The sequence below is a fragment of the Amaranthus tricolor genome, chromosome 11 (genome assembly GCF_026212465.1).
Source record: "Amaranthus tricolor cultivar Red isolate AtriRed21 chromosome 11, ASM2621246v1, whole genome shotgun sequence".
In the NCBI taxonomy this organism is placed as follows: domain Eukaryota; kingdom Viridiplantae; phylum Streptophyta; class Magnoliopsida; order Caryophyllales; family Amaranthaceae; genus Amaranthus; species Amaranthus tricolor.
The window spans coordinates 25666756-25682590 of record NC_080057.1 but is presented as its reverse complement, the minus strand read 5'-3'; the positions used below and the strand labels follow the sequence as shown (position 1 = coordinate 25682590).

Below are 15835 nucleotides of genomic sequence, written 5' to 3'. Positions count from 1 at the left end.
CATTATCAACACATGTAGATGAAACTTGCAAGGGCGGGCTGTTTATTTCAACATGTATAGTCTTAACAATGGGTGCATGCTGCTGTGTTTCCCCAACTTTAGAGGAGTGTTGTGCAGTTTGCCTAAGGTCTTTGCTCTTATTACATGTGTGTGCAGGTCTTTGCTCTAATTTCAGAGGTGTAGCTTTCCTCTTTGCTGACTTCTCAGATGTTAGGGCACTAATGCATGCTCCTTCATAGGTAAGGTTCTGCATCACCTCAATTTTGTCTTTCAAATCCTCCCTTAACCCACTTAGAAACCTCCCAACCTTCATTTCTGCTGGCTCATCTATCCCACATAAGGCTATCAACCTTTCACCTTTTTGGCTATAGCTTGAAACTGACCTAGATCCTTGTTTTAAGTGGCTCCAGCTGGTGTATAACTGAGGTCTATAGTTGTGGGGAATGTACTTCCTCCTAAGGTGCTTCCTTAGTTTCTCCCAAGTGTTGATTTTTGAGCTATTCTCTCGTTGCCTTTGCCTTTGTAAACCTTCCAGCCATGTTGCAGCTAACATGGTCAGTTTTACCTTGGCTACTTTATATTGTTGGCCTGGGGGTGTATCCTTAAATTTAAAGTAACGTTCTACCCCTTTCTCCCATTTAATGTACACCTCCGGATCATGAGATGTGCCATCAAATTCATGTATATCAATTCTCATGGTTTTATCCTCTTTTGCATGTTCATGGTTAGGGTTAGGTTGTGGAGTTGATGGGTACTGTGGTGTGGTGTTCTTCAACTCATTAACAGTTAAACTCAACTGAGTGACCATATTTACTAATGCATCAAATTTTTCTTCTAAATTCATGATGATCTATATGAATGCAAACACACAAGGCTATGCAATATGCAAATATGCAATGATGAACTGAATGCAGCAAGCTGGTTCTGTGCACAACAAGCAACTGTTGTGATCTGGCTTCTGAATTTTTTACACGAATTTTCTTTAAATGAAATAGCAGTAAGTATCTTGTAATTATGATGAATTTTTGACTTAAACCCAAATATGCAAAGGAAAGAAATAGTGCAGCAACTGATGTATGTAAATGGGGTGAAAATGAATGCAGTAGCTTGTTCTGTTTTGTAACAGAACTCAGATTGAACAATTGTGTCTGTGCACAGTTTTGCTTTGAAATGAACAATAATAGTCACCTTGTACTTTAAATGAATTTTGCTAATTTTCAATTTGGTTATTTTACTATGTATTACAACAAAATATGCAAGAATTAGAAATGAATGCACAATGGTTCTGTTTTACAACAGAAAATCAGATTTTAACAATTGTGTTCTGTGCAGCCTTCCTTGCAATGAATTAACAGCAATTACTTAGTTCTTTATATGGTTTGTTAAATGCAAACTGTTTAGTTATTGTTAACTAAAGCCAATTATGCACGAGATGGTGTGAAAATCAAAGATGACTATCAATATCACACAAATCAGAACAACAATGTGATTTCTGTAATGGTATGCAATGTGCAGTCACAATCACAAACAATTTAAAATCAAAGATGCAATGATAATGTAAATGCAAATCTATTTTAACTAATTCAGAATGAAATTTAGACAAATATGCAAAATAAAATCACAAATTGCAATGTTACACAAATCAGAATTGCAGAAGTGTTCTTCTGTGATGGTTTGCAGTATACAGCCACAATTACAATCAAATTGCACGCAAAATACAATGAAACGTGAATGCAATCTTTTATTTACCAAATGAAATTTAATCAATTGAATTTTTATACAGAAATCACGAATGAAATCACCAAAATGCAGAAACTCCTTCAAGAACTGGGTTCTTTAGGGTTTCAGAACATTTTTCGTGAATGTCAGACTATGTATGCACGAATCACCAATCAAATTCAATTCAAATGCTTCGAATTACATCTAGGAACATTAATTCATGAAGTAATTAAACAAAAAGAAGAAAAACAACCGAAATTTGTAGAGATTCGCCACTGAAATCGAACACGAACAAAAATCGCCCTAGTTCTCTGAATTCTTGATTCCTCTGATTGTTCAAGCAAAGAATTCGTCTTCACCAATGAATGAGGATGAAATTCAAGCCCTACACGTCCTTGCTCTGATACCAATTGATGTATGTGTGCGTGGTGAATGCAATGGAATGGATTGGACACGAAGATATATGGAGGATATTCCAAGACTGAACACAGTGCTTTGTCAAGGGTTGGACTGCCAAGCCCCTTTTCAACGCAACAATGACAAATTCCTTTGATTAATCAAGGGAATGTTCAATGTTCTTGGATAGGTTGAAGTGCAATCTTGAAGACTGATCAAGAGGATGCACAATCAACGGAGGGCAAACTGGCCCAAGTAACCCAATTGCAAGCAATTGAAGAAAAACTCAAACACTTGAAGTTTTCTGAAATTTGGAAATTTATTCAATGATCAACGTCCCTTTACAATGCATGAATCATCTATATATAAGCCTAGACACTAAGAATAATTGAAGTTACATGAAGGAGCAACGGTCATAACGGTAATATACATCACGTGCACATACATGTGTTTATTAAAGCCAAAACAGAAACATCAGCAGCTGTGTGAAAGTCCTCCTGCTGGTCGTTGACTAAGCAACCTTGTGCTCTGATTTCAATGCCTTTCCGTTGACTTTCAAGAGGGTTCTTGGGTCATGGTGGCTAGGTCCTAGTGCAGAGATTCCAACCCTATGCTCCACGTCATCCAATGGATTCGGGTCACGCCTGGGTGAGCTTGCCAAGGTGGCCTGCTCAATGGTCAGAAACTGATGCATGTTTGAGCTTGCTGTCCAGGTTGACTGTGCGACCTTTGCCTCAAGTTTCCATGAGTTTCCAATGATCATGCGTGGAACCCTTGGACTATGATGGCTAGTTCCTAGTGTGGAGATTCCAATTATGCCCTCCACGTCATCACTTGGGCTCGGGTTACATCTGGGCGGGCTTGTCAAGGTAGCCTGGTCGCTGGTCGGTGTCAGACCTTGCTGTTGGTCAGACTTAGCTTGTTTTGTCCTTGTTGTTGGCTTTGCTTGTGTGTTCCTTGTTGCTTGGTTTGCCATAATTAAGTCATTGTCTTGGTCTGAATCCTGATCATCATTATTCAATGATGATGTCCTTAAAACAGGGCCAAGTGCAGCTTGATCCAAATTTTCAACAGAAACATTCATGTGTTCTTTGTTGTTTTTGATTGTATTGTTCCTTAGGTTGTTATTGCTTGCTGGTTCCCTTGGATCTTTATTTGAGCCTAGCTGATATGGCTCACCCTCCGCCGTAGAAACCACCCATCAACAACCACAAAATGGGTATGAAACCATGGTGTTGGCCCGGAACATGGGTTTAGGAGTAGATCATCATATGTTGCTTCATAATTCAACAAAGATTCTATCCACTAATAATATCATAGATGTTGTCCCTAATTCTAGTGGGTCCCATGGTGGTGATGGTGGTGTTGTTAGGTGGCCAAGACAAGAAACTCTTTGTCTTCTTGAAGTTAGATCTAAACTTGACCATAAGTTTAAAGAAGCTAATCAAAAAGCTCCTCTTTGGGATGAAGTTGCTAGGTATAGTCAAACTACCCTTTTACATTACTTAATTTTATACTTTTTATTTACATAAAATTATACTAAAATGGATTATTAACAAATATATATTATTATACTTCACAGGAACAACTTTCGGTGTCGTTAAATGACTTCCATTTTAGATGGGGTTGGGTCGGATGTATGTAATTTTGCCCTTGTTAATTAATAATAAAATTAAAAAATATAATGTTTTTGATTGACCCTCTATAGCAAACTTCATGTGCAACTTCACATGATATATAAGAATTCCAAATGATTTAGTGAGTAATGTTTTTATTAGTATAATGTATTATAATTGAAATACAAATTAAGAACTATATAGGAGTATAATTCTATAGTTTTATTTATGCAAAGAGGTTGGCTTTAATTTCTATACTATCATATTATACTCAACTTTTTGAACTTAATTAGAGGAGTTATTCTCTTTGTCTCTATAAATTTACTAAGAAATGGTATTTATAATATAATTGTGTTTTGGTTTGAAAGTCATAATTACTAATTTGGACAAAGAATTTTCAAAAGTTTGTTCTCAATAGTTAATTTTGAACTATTGAATATCATTTTGAAATCAAACAACATTGCTATGAGTTTAATTTCTATATTTTCAATTTTTTACACTAAACAAAACTAGGGTTTTCAACATTCCTAAAATTATACTCAAGTAGATGATTAGCTACTATACTATGTAAATATGGAAGTATGCTTATATATATATTTCCATCTATGAAAGGAGCTGACTTTTTCCATAGTGATATACTCATAATACATATCAACTCTCATCTTAATCGGATTACTCTCTCTTTCCTATGAATTTGTTAATAATACTTCTAATTATATACTTGTTTTTGAAACAAACATTACTATTGGGTTCATTTCCAATATTTCTAAACTATTCTTTCTAGTTTTTGAAGCCTATTAGTCAATTTTACACAAAATTCAATCTAGGGTTTTTTACATACTTATATGAATGACATTGCTAAGTCTTTTTTTTCCATCATAAACTACACATCTCACTGCAGATAATTACACATGTTATTCCTCCATTCTTGACAAATAGATATAGAGCTACTAAAAAATCGTCGATAACCTCAAAATAATGCAAGTAGCTATATGCTTACCATATGCTAATAATTGTATTAATTGAGTTATTTACGGTGAGATGGTCTCATATAATAATTTATAAGAGACATAATTCAATTGCTTACAATGTAAACTATGGCTATTTTTTGCTCTCTTTGAACATAAAAAAATGCATTGAGAATCTATGCCAGAATCTAGCTAGGCCATAACCAATATTGTTATATGATTAAAAACTCTATTAATTTTAAATTGAGTAACATATAACACATACAAACGACAGCTAGACAAGACCTTTCTATTTGCTTGCAAATATGAGTGTTTGACCCATTCTTTACGGGCAAATTTTAATCAATTTGGTGATTGAATTAATGTTGTAGGGTAATGTTGGAGGAGCATGGATATCAAAGAACAGGCAAAAAATGCAGGGAAAAGTTCGAAAATTTGTACAAATACTACAAGAAAACTAAGGAAGGTAAAGCAGGAAGACAAGATGGAAAACACTATAGATTTTTCAAACAACTTGATGCACTCTTTGGAGAAAATCACCCATTAAATTCAGATAATACCCACCAAATTTCTGAAATTATTACTTCTTTTAACAAAAACCCAACAATCCCAACTAATTTGGGAACATTTGAAAACCATCCCTTAAGCTGTCCTCCAAGTGTAAGCCTCTCAAATTCATCAAATTATGATACATCCTCTTTAGATGATATTATAAGAGAAAAGAAGAAAAAGAGAGGAAAGGGTAGTTGGAAGGCTAAGATAAAAGAGTTTTTAGATCATCAAATGAGGAAAATAATGGAAAAACAAGAAGATTGGGTTGAGAAAATGATGAAAATAATGGAAAATAGAGAAAAAGAAAGGATTGAAAGGGAAGAACAATGGAGGAAACAAGAAATTGAAAGAATGGAAAAAGAATATAAGTTTTGGGCCAATGAACGGGCTTGGATTGAAGCCCGAGATTTAGTCATCAAATCTGCATTAGAAAAGATAAGCAATGATCATCATCATCATGGTTTTGATCATGATCATGATGAGAATCAATGGTTGGAAAGTGAGGTCACACGGCTTATCCAACTCCGGAGTAGTATGGAATCAAGGTTTCAACAATGTGGGTTTTTAGAGGATGTTTTGTGGGAAGATATTGGTGCAAAAATGTCATTTGTTGGGTATGATAGAAGTGGGATAGTGTGCAAAGGGAAATGGGATAGTATTATTAATAATAAGTATTTTCAAGAGAAAGATAATAATCTTATTATTAGGGATATTAATGAGGTTAAGAAGAAGAGAAAGGAGAATTATGGAGAGGTTAGTAATACTAATAATGATTATAATAATAATAATAATAATAATAATAATAATAATAATAATAATAATAATAATAATAATAGTGATCATAATAATGAAGGTTGTGGTGGAATCGAAGGATTATACATGAATCATCATTTGGGAAGTTTAAGTACTAATTGTGAGTTTAATAATAATAATAATAATCCAAGGCTTCAACTTAATGAAGGTTCATCTTCCCTATCTTCTCACAATTCAAACGTTAATCAGAGAATTATGGGTTGACATAGTGGTTGAAAGACGGGTTTGATTCTGACTACTTAAAAAATGATTAATTTTTTTTGTTTGTAGGGGATTCTCTAGGCTTACCTCTATAAATAGAATGTTGATCATGTTATTGTTACTATTAATGCTAATATTAATGCTAACGCTAATGCTAATGTTGGTATTGGTAGTGATAGTAGTAGTAGACTAATGCTAATGTTGGTATTGGATGAACCTCAACAATGGAAGAAATCAATTTTCTTAATTATATTTTTATGGTGTAATTAAATGAATAACTAGTCAGCTAATATTGGTGGTTCTGAATATGTGTAGGATGTTTGATTGTATAGGCCCTGAATATCAGTTTACATTAGTTTTTCTTTAATTTACTTACAAGTTTTTAGGCTCCAAAATTGCAAAAAATAATGTAAGATGATTAGGACTTTAAAAATTATTGTGTATTTTTGCTCCGCTCCTGTCAGTTAACTAAGCTAGGTAGAGTTTGATGATGATTGTTTCTCTTGTTTAGCTGTGATTAATTTTTTTTTATTATTATTTTGAAATGACATGATGATCATCAAGGATAATCTATGTGTCCAATTAATTAGTCTAACTTTTTGTATCTTAATTGTCATAATTAGTGTAAATTATTTGTTTCTATCTTGCTGGTTGTTTATTTAAAAGGTAGAATTGTATAAATTCGATGTTTAAAATCTCGTTTAATTAAGTTAACAAATGTGATATTTAGTAATGATGTTGAGTTGATGGATGTTTTATTTAGTTTGTTAGTTATATTCATAATGTGCTTAATGATTATTAAGAGGTCATCATTATTAGCAAGAAAATTAATGGAAAATTAAGACTTTTTTCCTTGTGATTATATAATGTTACATTCATACTTCCCTCAAACATGGCTATGATTTAGGTCTAGGATTGATCATTTAAATAGGGAATTTTGATTAGCTATTGTTTTCTTGCCTAGATATATATTTTAATACTACATCTGGAAAACTATTGAATGTTTTAGAGGAACAAAAAGGTTGTATTGTACTTTCTCGGTTGTTAGATTGTTAGCTGATTTGATCAATAAAAAATATTACCTAGAAAGCTACTTTCTCCATTTCATAATAGTTACTACTAAGTGTAATATATTGTGTGGGAAAATGTCACTATCAGTAGCAAGTATTATGGAACGTAGGAAGTAATTGTTATGAGGTAGTTATGAAGTTTTTTTGGTAAAGTTATTTGCTAGTTGTTTATTAGTAGAAAAGATAGGCAAACAGCTGTACTTACGAGTAACTTTTTTGTTTTAGCTTATAAGTTAGCTTTTCAAGTGACTTAAAAATATTTTATCATATACTTCCTTTGTGGGAAAAAAAATTAAAACTACAATTAAAAAAAAGCAGATGGAAGATGTTCAAGGTGAAGCAGATGAAGTTATTAATCCAAATATTTATTTCTTACTTTGAAAACCTCAACATAGATTTTGAATTTGACATTAATGAGGAGTATACAAGTGAAATTTATGGAAACATTGATGTCAGTTTGACTTTAGAGGATGCCATTAGCCAAAGTCAATCAAACTCACAAGAGGAAACAGTAACACAACCAAACCAACAACCAATAGGTCAGAAGAAGGAATTGCCCACACAAACTAGAAAATTAATTGTACAACAATTAACTTGTTTGTCTAAGGAACCAGATAGACGTTTGCCATGGGGTACAATCAAAAGAATTGCATTGCAACATAACACATCTAGGTGGATAGTAGCAAGGCTTTGGGAATCAGCCAAAACAGCAATGCAAAATGACATTGTAATTGATGTTAATAGTAGAAAAAGGGAAAGGGTTGGTAGGAAACCAAGAGTCTTTGATATGACTCTCCTTAATGTTGTTCCAATTGAAAAGAGGACCACAATTAGAGCAATAGCAAGTACATTGGGCATTGGGCATTGGGCATTGGGTATTCACAAGTTTATTCTATCCCAAATAAGAAGAATGATGAAGTCCGGTAATATTAGAGCTCATACAAATTCAATTAAACCAAAATTGTCTCATGACCACAAAATAAGAAGAATTAACTTTATTCTTTCCCAAATAATACCACCTACTATAAACAACCCACCAAAGTTCAGTTTGATATATAATGTTGTACACATCGATGAAAAATGGTTCTACATGAGTAGGGAAACACAAAGGTATTATTTATTCCCTTAGGAAGAGGAAGAACCATATAGGTGTGTGCAAAACAAAAATTTCATAGGTAAAGTAATGTTTATAGCAGCTGTTGCAAGACCTTGAATTAGTTCTACTAAAGAAGTGTTGTGGGATGGAAAAATAGGAATTTTTCCATTCACAGAGACTTATTATGCAATGAGGAGGTCAGAAAACAGACCAACAGGTACACCACAATTAAGAGCAATAACAAAAGTTACACGAGATGATCTTCGAGACAAACTAATCAATGAAGTCCTACCAGCAATCAGATCGAAATGGCCAACAAATGGGGTCAAAGATATTTGGATTCAACAAGATAACACCAAGCCACATATTTTAACAAATGATCAAGCATTCAATAAAGAAGCCAACAAAGATGGATTTAACATAAGACTAGTTTGTCAACCGGCATCCATGTATGAACATCTTAGAATTGGGTTTGTTTAGTGCACTACAATCAATTCAATTTAAGTCATTCCCGAAAGACCTCAATGATTTGATCAAGGCGGTCAATGATGCATACGACACTTTTGAACCAAAACTTTTGAACTACATGTGGATACAATATCAACTATGCATGATAGAGGTGTTGAAAGCTAGAGGTGGTAACAATTACAAGAATCCACACATTGGAAAACATAGATTGGACATGTTGGGTATGTTGCCTAGACAATTAGAAATTCCGCAAGAACTTATAGATGCAGCACGTCAATTTTTATCTCATGGTAAAATTAATCTCAATGATCTTCCACAAGATGATTGAAATTAATTATCAATATGTAGACATGGATTAACACCCTTACATTTTTGGGTCACAAGGGTTGTCTAACTATAGTTAAGTAGACATTTTGTAAATCATTACAATGTTATGTAGACATGGATCAACATTTTGTAAAGGAAAGAATATTAATGACAATATTTTGTAACTATGAAATTATGCACACCTCTCCATTTAGTCATTAAGGTGGTTATTACACACAAAAAACTAAGCAAGTTAAATATCATTCATCAATCCAAGTTTCACTCGTGTATGTTCATTTAACTCTCAGATTTTATGTTTAACATCATTTGAAATTGTGCAAATGTAAGTATTTCAGCCTCATCTTAGGGCTTGAAACGACATTGAGACAAAAAACATTAACAATTGCCAAATCAGTAACTTTATTAAGTTTCAGCCTCATACCAAGATATTGGTGTGGCAATGAATGGCAAGTTATAAATATGTTAATATCTCATGCTCATATCAAGTAATCTAAGGTGGCAATGAAACATATTACAATAAACACATTTCATCAAACAAATAACAATCATCATTGAGAAAGCATTTAAGTATGAGACACACTGCATAGCATAGCCAACAAGACAACATTTTCCATAAGCATAAACATCATCATAAATAATTAAATAAAAGTTAGAATGCTCATGTGTTAAGACCATGGATTGTCGTCTTGCGTGGCCGCTTTGGCTTAGGTTCCACCTTGTCAAGTAGTACATAATCCTCCTCATCTAGTAAACCATAGTACCAAGGTGGGGGTTCTTGTTCAGGATCATCAAGAGAATTTAATTCCCAACAATTCAAATAATAATGATCATACCACGAACCAAAGATATTGTCATATTTCATATATTCTCTTTGGACATCAGATAATGAGTCGAGCGAATTTTCCTTTGTTTCCATCTCCAAAGTCAACGTATTCTTATGTAGCAACAAAAACTAAACAGATGAAGTAGACATAATAAAAATCTAATCAATATTAATAGACATGATAAAAAAACTGATCAAAACTCAACCATTTACATTAGTTTAACATAACTAAAAACTACAGCAAAACAGATCACACTCAATAAATAAAGAAAAACTTCAAACATTTTAACCTCAAAAGGATAGGAAAAATCTGATCAATATTAGTAAACTTAATAAAAATCAGAATTTTATTAACAGACATAAAAAAACTGATCATAAAATAGACGTAATAAAAACTGATCAACATTAGCATACATGATAAAAAAACTGATCAAAACTCAACCATTTACATTAGTTTAACATAACTACAAACTACGGCAAAACAAATCAAACTCAATAAACCAAGAAAAAAAACATTTTAGCCTCAAAAGGATAGGAAAAATCTGATCAATATTAGTAAACTTAATAAAAATCAGAATTTCATTAACAGGCATAAAAAAACTGATCATTATTAAAATAAACGTAATAAAAACTAATCAACATTACCATACATGTTAAAAAAAAACTGATCAAAACTCAACCATTTACATTAGTTTAACATAATTACAAACTAGAGCAAAACAGATCAAACTCAATAAACCAAGAAAAACAACATTTTAGCCTCAAAAGGATAGGAAAAAGCTGATCAATATTAGTAAACTTAATAAAAATCAGAATTTCATTAGTAGACATAAAAAAAATTGATCATTATTAAAATAGACGTAATAAAAACTGATCAACATTACCATACATGATAAAAAAAACTGATCAAAACTCAACCATTTACATTAGTTTAACATAACTGATCAATATTAAAATAGACATAAGACTACAACAGAGCAGATTGAAATCAAAAAAAAAATCAACATAAAAATAACATGCAAGATTATCATAAATAAAGTAAAAATTACAAAAAGTGAGTTAAAGTAATAAAAAAGTTTATTTGCAGAAAATTGAATAAAGTATGTAGATATATAAATTAAATATGTAGATAAAAAATAAAAAATAAATATAGATCATGATGAAAAATATAGCAAAATCGAGAGATGGAGTACCTCTGGTTAAAAGTTGTTTTCAATTAGTGTAGCAATGCATTCCACTGAAAAAAGGTAACTAAGTTTTACGTGAGACCGTTTCATCATGATACGAGTCTATAGAATTAATAAATTTATGTAATTAATCATTTTAAAATTATAAGTAATGTCATGTCTTTAAGATATAAGTGCGCATTAGACTAGCCCCATAAAAACGGTCTAACAAAAAGACCGTCTTATTTGAAAATTGGTGATATTTAAAATAGTCACTTTTATAAATATATATAATACTTAATATGTCATCTTCAACGTTAAAATTAACGCTTTAAATATTAAAACACAAATACTTTAGTTATTTAAACGATATAATTTAGACATGTCTCACTTTCAATATTAAAATCAATATCAAGACTTCTTGTTTGATGGGTCTCGCTACAATGCCATAGCCTTAAAAAACGTTGTATTTTAAAAGAAATAGTGTATATTTTAATCATCATTATTATAAAAGGAATTTTGTAATTATAGGCCCTATTAATCACTTTTGAGATGGGTAGTCTACTTTAGCTAATGACTAGATTTAACATTAACGTTCCATTTGGTTAATGGTACTAAATAGCGGTAATAGAAATAATTTATAGTGTAAAATTTTATCAAAAGTTTCATATCATTCCCATGATAATGAAACTTTAACCAAAAAAAGTTTTTTTGTTTACAAATTTCCATTACTACCTAATACCACCTATCCCAATGATAATGCATTAAAATGAATTTTATGAAGAAAAATGAGATGATTGAAGTTGCACAAGTATGACTATCAAGGTAACCAAGAGAGTTTTCAACCAAAATTACACTTATTTTTCATTCTAATTACTACCGTTTATTACCGCCTATTAAACGGGCGGTAAGGGTAATAAGCTATGCTCATCATGGAGTTAAGTTTTTTAAAAAAATCAACCCAAAATCTCCAATTAGTGTTTTTTGGTTGTTAATCCTAATCACATAAATATTGATGATGGTAAATTTGATGATATATAAAATAAAATTAATTTTGACAATTTTTTGTTATTTGGTGTGTTGAGACTTGGGACTTAAAGAGAAATTTTGATTTAGCCTGGCTAGGTTTTTCACGTTGTTCTTAAAAATGAAATTTATACGTGTTTATTCAGGTTATCAAGTGGATTTTGAGTCAGGTTTTCCAGCCGGTTTAAAATTGAATTTTGAATCCACATTGATTTTCACATAATTTTAAATTCATTTTAAAGTAAGATTAATTTCAAATTTAATTACAAAGTCGGGTAAATATTGAATCGTGAAATATATACTAACACTAATTACTTATAAGTAATAGCTTTTTGTCATACTTTTGCACAAGAACCATATATCAATGATCCTGAAATCAATTATATTTCTCATATTTCTAACTCACCCTTTGAAATATTTGTATGTAATTGGATAAATGATAAAAAAAAAAAAAAAGAAAAATTCTTATGATCAGTTCTTGTTCTTGTTAATATGATGAAAAGGCAAAAGTGGAAAAGTAACAATGTATGAGTAAGGAGTAGATGAAAATGAAATCACAAGGTATCCTTAGACCATGTTTTTTTACTATCAGATAGGACGAGAAAGAAAGACTATTAATTACGTAAAAATTAAATTTATAATATTATCCATAAATTAAACCTTTAAGTCTTTTTTAATTTTATTTATATAATTTTTTATTTATTACTCCCTCCTATTCATCTTAAATGTCTCATTTATTTTATGCACTTTATCCAATGCACTTATTCAATCCTTAATATATCGAGTTATGTATAATTAAAAATTATAAAAAGTTGATATTTATAATCTTTACATCAAAACAAATCAAATAAGATCTCACATGACTATATTTTAACTTATAGATTAATAATAAAATGCAATTTAAGAGTGATAAATGAATAGTGTCTCAAAAGTAAATGAGACACCTAAGATGAATAGGAGGGAGTATTAAATTCTACAATTTTTTCTAAAAAATAATATTTTCTTTTGATGTTGATGCAAAGGGACAAATAGTAAAAAATACCCTAGCTAAGGTGTAAATGTTGTAAACATCATCATAATGGAATAGCATTAACTCGACTGAGATATCAAAGTAGGTAATTTCTCTGGGTTGTAAGAGTATATAAGTGATCAAATTTTCCATCTTCATAATTAGTTTCGCAAATTCTCATATGAGATGATTATATAATAATACTGTTTTTATTAAACTGGCTTAATATATATTTATTATCTTAAAATAATTCCTTATAATTTTATAATTATTACTTTTTAAAATTTTAAAATGATTACTTATAGCTTTAAAATGATCATTTACGATATTAAAGTGAGCACTTAAAAAATTAGATTAATTATATGCATATGTCTCATGATAAGACAGTCTCATACAAGAAGAGCTGAGTTAGTTTATTAGTTTATTTACTCTTAATTTACATTATTTTCTATTTAAAATTATTTTGCATAATTTTCTTATTTAAACAGAATAATACTCATTTCGTGCCTTAAAATTTATACTACATGACTCAAAAATTTGTATGGGGAACCATTTGATCCGAAAACAAAGAATGGGGAGATTAAAGAAAAGTGCAGGTTTTGGATGAAATACTGAAATTGGAGTATTGATTAGACACAACATTCAGAAACCCAAATCCCAACTAACCCTACAACTAGAAGCTACACACACTACAGTTTCGACTGATTGATTTTAAGTAACAAAAGAGCAATAAAAAAATTGCATCAGTAATAATATTTATATATTTTTTGCTGTCATTCGAATTGACAACGGTAGCTAACTACTAGTCATTACACTCGCTTCTTCTTCCTCCTTATGATTTTTCGTTGGTCTATCTCTACTTCTTTTTGGCGTGGTATGTACCTATAGTGGCCTGTTTACATGTAAAAGGGTGTTGTCAACGAAAAATATAAAAAAAATGGAATATTCAGAAATAATCAATAGCACGGATTATTCAATGTAAATAAGCAATAGGTCGGATTAGTCAGGATAATTTTTTTAACAAAAATAACTCTTTAAATCCAAAATCATACTGCTTTAAAATTATTGATCACCAAAACTTGGCCGAGACCGTCTCAAATTGAGATTAAGAGTGGGCCGGCCCAATTCACGCGTGTAACAACATCACACGTTTTCTTTTGTTTTTTCCATTTTCCGGGCATTTATCAATTTTGACCTTAAAGGTATCAATTTCAACGTAAAGTAATACTTAAAATATCAATTAAAGTAAAAAATTTCAATTTGAACCTATAAGTGATCAATTCTAACGTTAAACTAATCAAATTCTACCTAAATATGGTTCTGTTTCCCAATTTTAGGACGAAGTTATATAAAATAGTATTATTCTATCATTCTATGGATGAATTTCAAACAACAAATTAATAGTCAATAAAATTATCAATAATAGTGTTAAAACTATTAACATATTAAATTTGAACTAAATGCTATACAATATATCTATACAATTTGAATACTTATTTTTAAAACGATAAATGAAGATTAGAAGTTCAAAATTGAGTTAGATTATAAAATATCATTGTCAAATTATATGTCATAATTTAACTATTAACATATTCAATTTGAACTAAAACCTAAACAATATTTTTATAGACTTTGAAATACTTATTTTGAAAACGATAATTGAAGCTTATACGTTCAAATTGAGTTAGATAATAAAACATCAATTGTCTATTTATGTGTCATAATTTAACTATTTACATATTTAATTTTAAACTATTTACAAATATGTATAAACACGTTGAGGAAGGAGTAATATCACTATTATTAATCGATGATTAAAGAATACAAGTACTCTTAAGTTCCATTAGAGCTATCATGTTGCATTGAATAAAAGTACTTGTATTGTACAATGTTTTAACACTATTATTGATAGTGTTATTGATCATTCATTTGTTGTTTAAAATTCATCCATAGAATGATAAATAATACCATTTTATTAACTTTGTTCTCAAAATTGTGAAACAAAACCATATTTAGGTAGAAATTGATCAGTTTAACATTAAAATTGATCACAAATAAGTCAAAATTGAAATTTTTTATGTTAATTGATCTGTTTAAAGTTTACTTTAAGTTGAAATTGATACCCTTTAAAGTCAAAAAAGATATCTTTAAGATTAAAATTGAAAAATGCCCAGAAAGTGCAAAACACAAGAGAAAGCATGTAAAATTGATACACGCGCAAATTAGGTCGGTCCACTTTTGGTCTCAATTTGAGACGATCTCAACCAAGACCAACTGATTATTAATTTTCAAATACTAATATATTGTAAGGAAAGTTATTTCTATTAATAAGAAAGTGCAAAACACAAGAGAAAGCATGTAAAATTGATACACGCGCAAATTAGGCCGGTCCACTTTTGGTCTCAATTTGAGACGATCTCAACCAAGACCAACTGATTATTAATTTTCAAATACTAATATATTGTAAGGAAAGTTATTTCTATTAATAACAAAATCAAATAAATGAAGGAATAGACACTACTACATAATATGAACTTTTGAGCAACATTAATCACCCCCGGGCTCAATGTACAAAGAGATACGAA

General features: G+C 30.6%; 2 protein-coding genes across 3 annotated transcripts; both read left to right on the top strand.

The window, feature by feature from the left end:
• Nucleotides 1–3295: 3295 nt before the first annotated feature.
• LOC130827285 (trihelix transcription factor PTL-like) lies at nt 3296–6716 on the top strand. Of its 2 annotated transcripts, XM_057692952.1 has the most exons (3): nt 3464–3592; nt 3698–3752; nt 5071–6710. In XM_057692952.1, the coding sequence occupies exons 2-3, from the start codon at nt 3736–3738 to the stop codon at nt 6266–6268; spliced, it is 1215 nt and encodes a 404-aa protein (XP_057548935.1). In that variant the 5' UTR covers nt 3464–3592; nt 3698–3735; the 3' UTR covers nt 6269–6710. The 2 variants fall into 2 exon arrangements, with proteins under 2 accessions (XP_057548934.1, XP_057548935.1); XM_057692951.1 differs by lacking the exon at nt 3698–3752 and having other exon boundaries at nt 3296–3592; nt 5071–6716.
• A 944-nt stretch (nt 6717–7660) lies between these two features.
• Nucleotides 7661–9227, top strand: LOC130826702 (uncharacterized). Its single transcript, XM_057692270.1, has 3 exons — nt 7661–8445; nt 8554–8860; nt 8937–9227. Exons 1-3 carry the CDS (start codon nt 7661–7663, stop codon nt 9225–9227), a joined length of 1383 nt encoding a protein of 460 aa, XP_057548253.1.
• The last annotated feature ends 6608 nt before the right edge of the window (nt 9228–15835 follow it).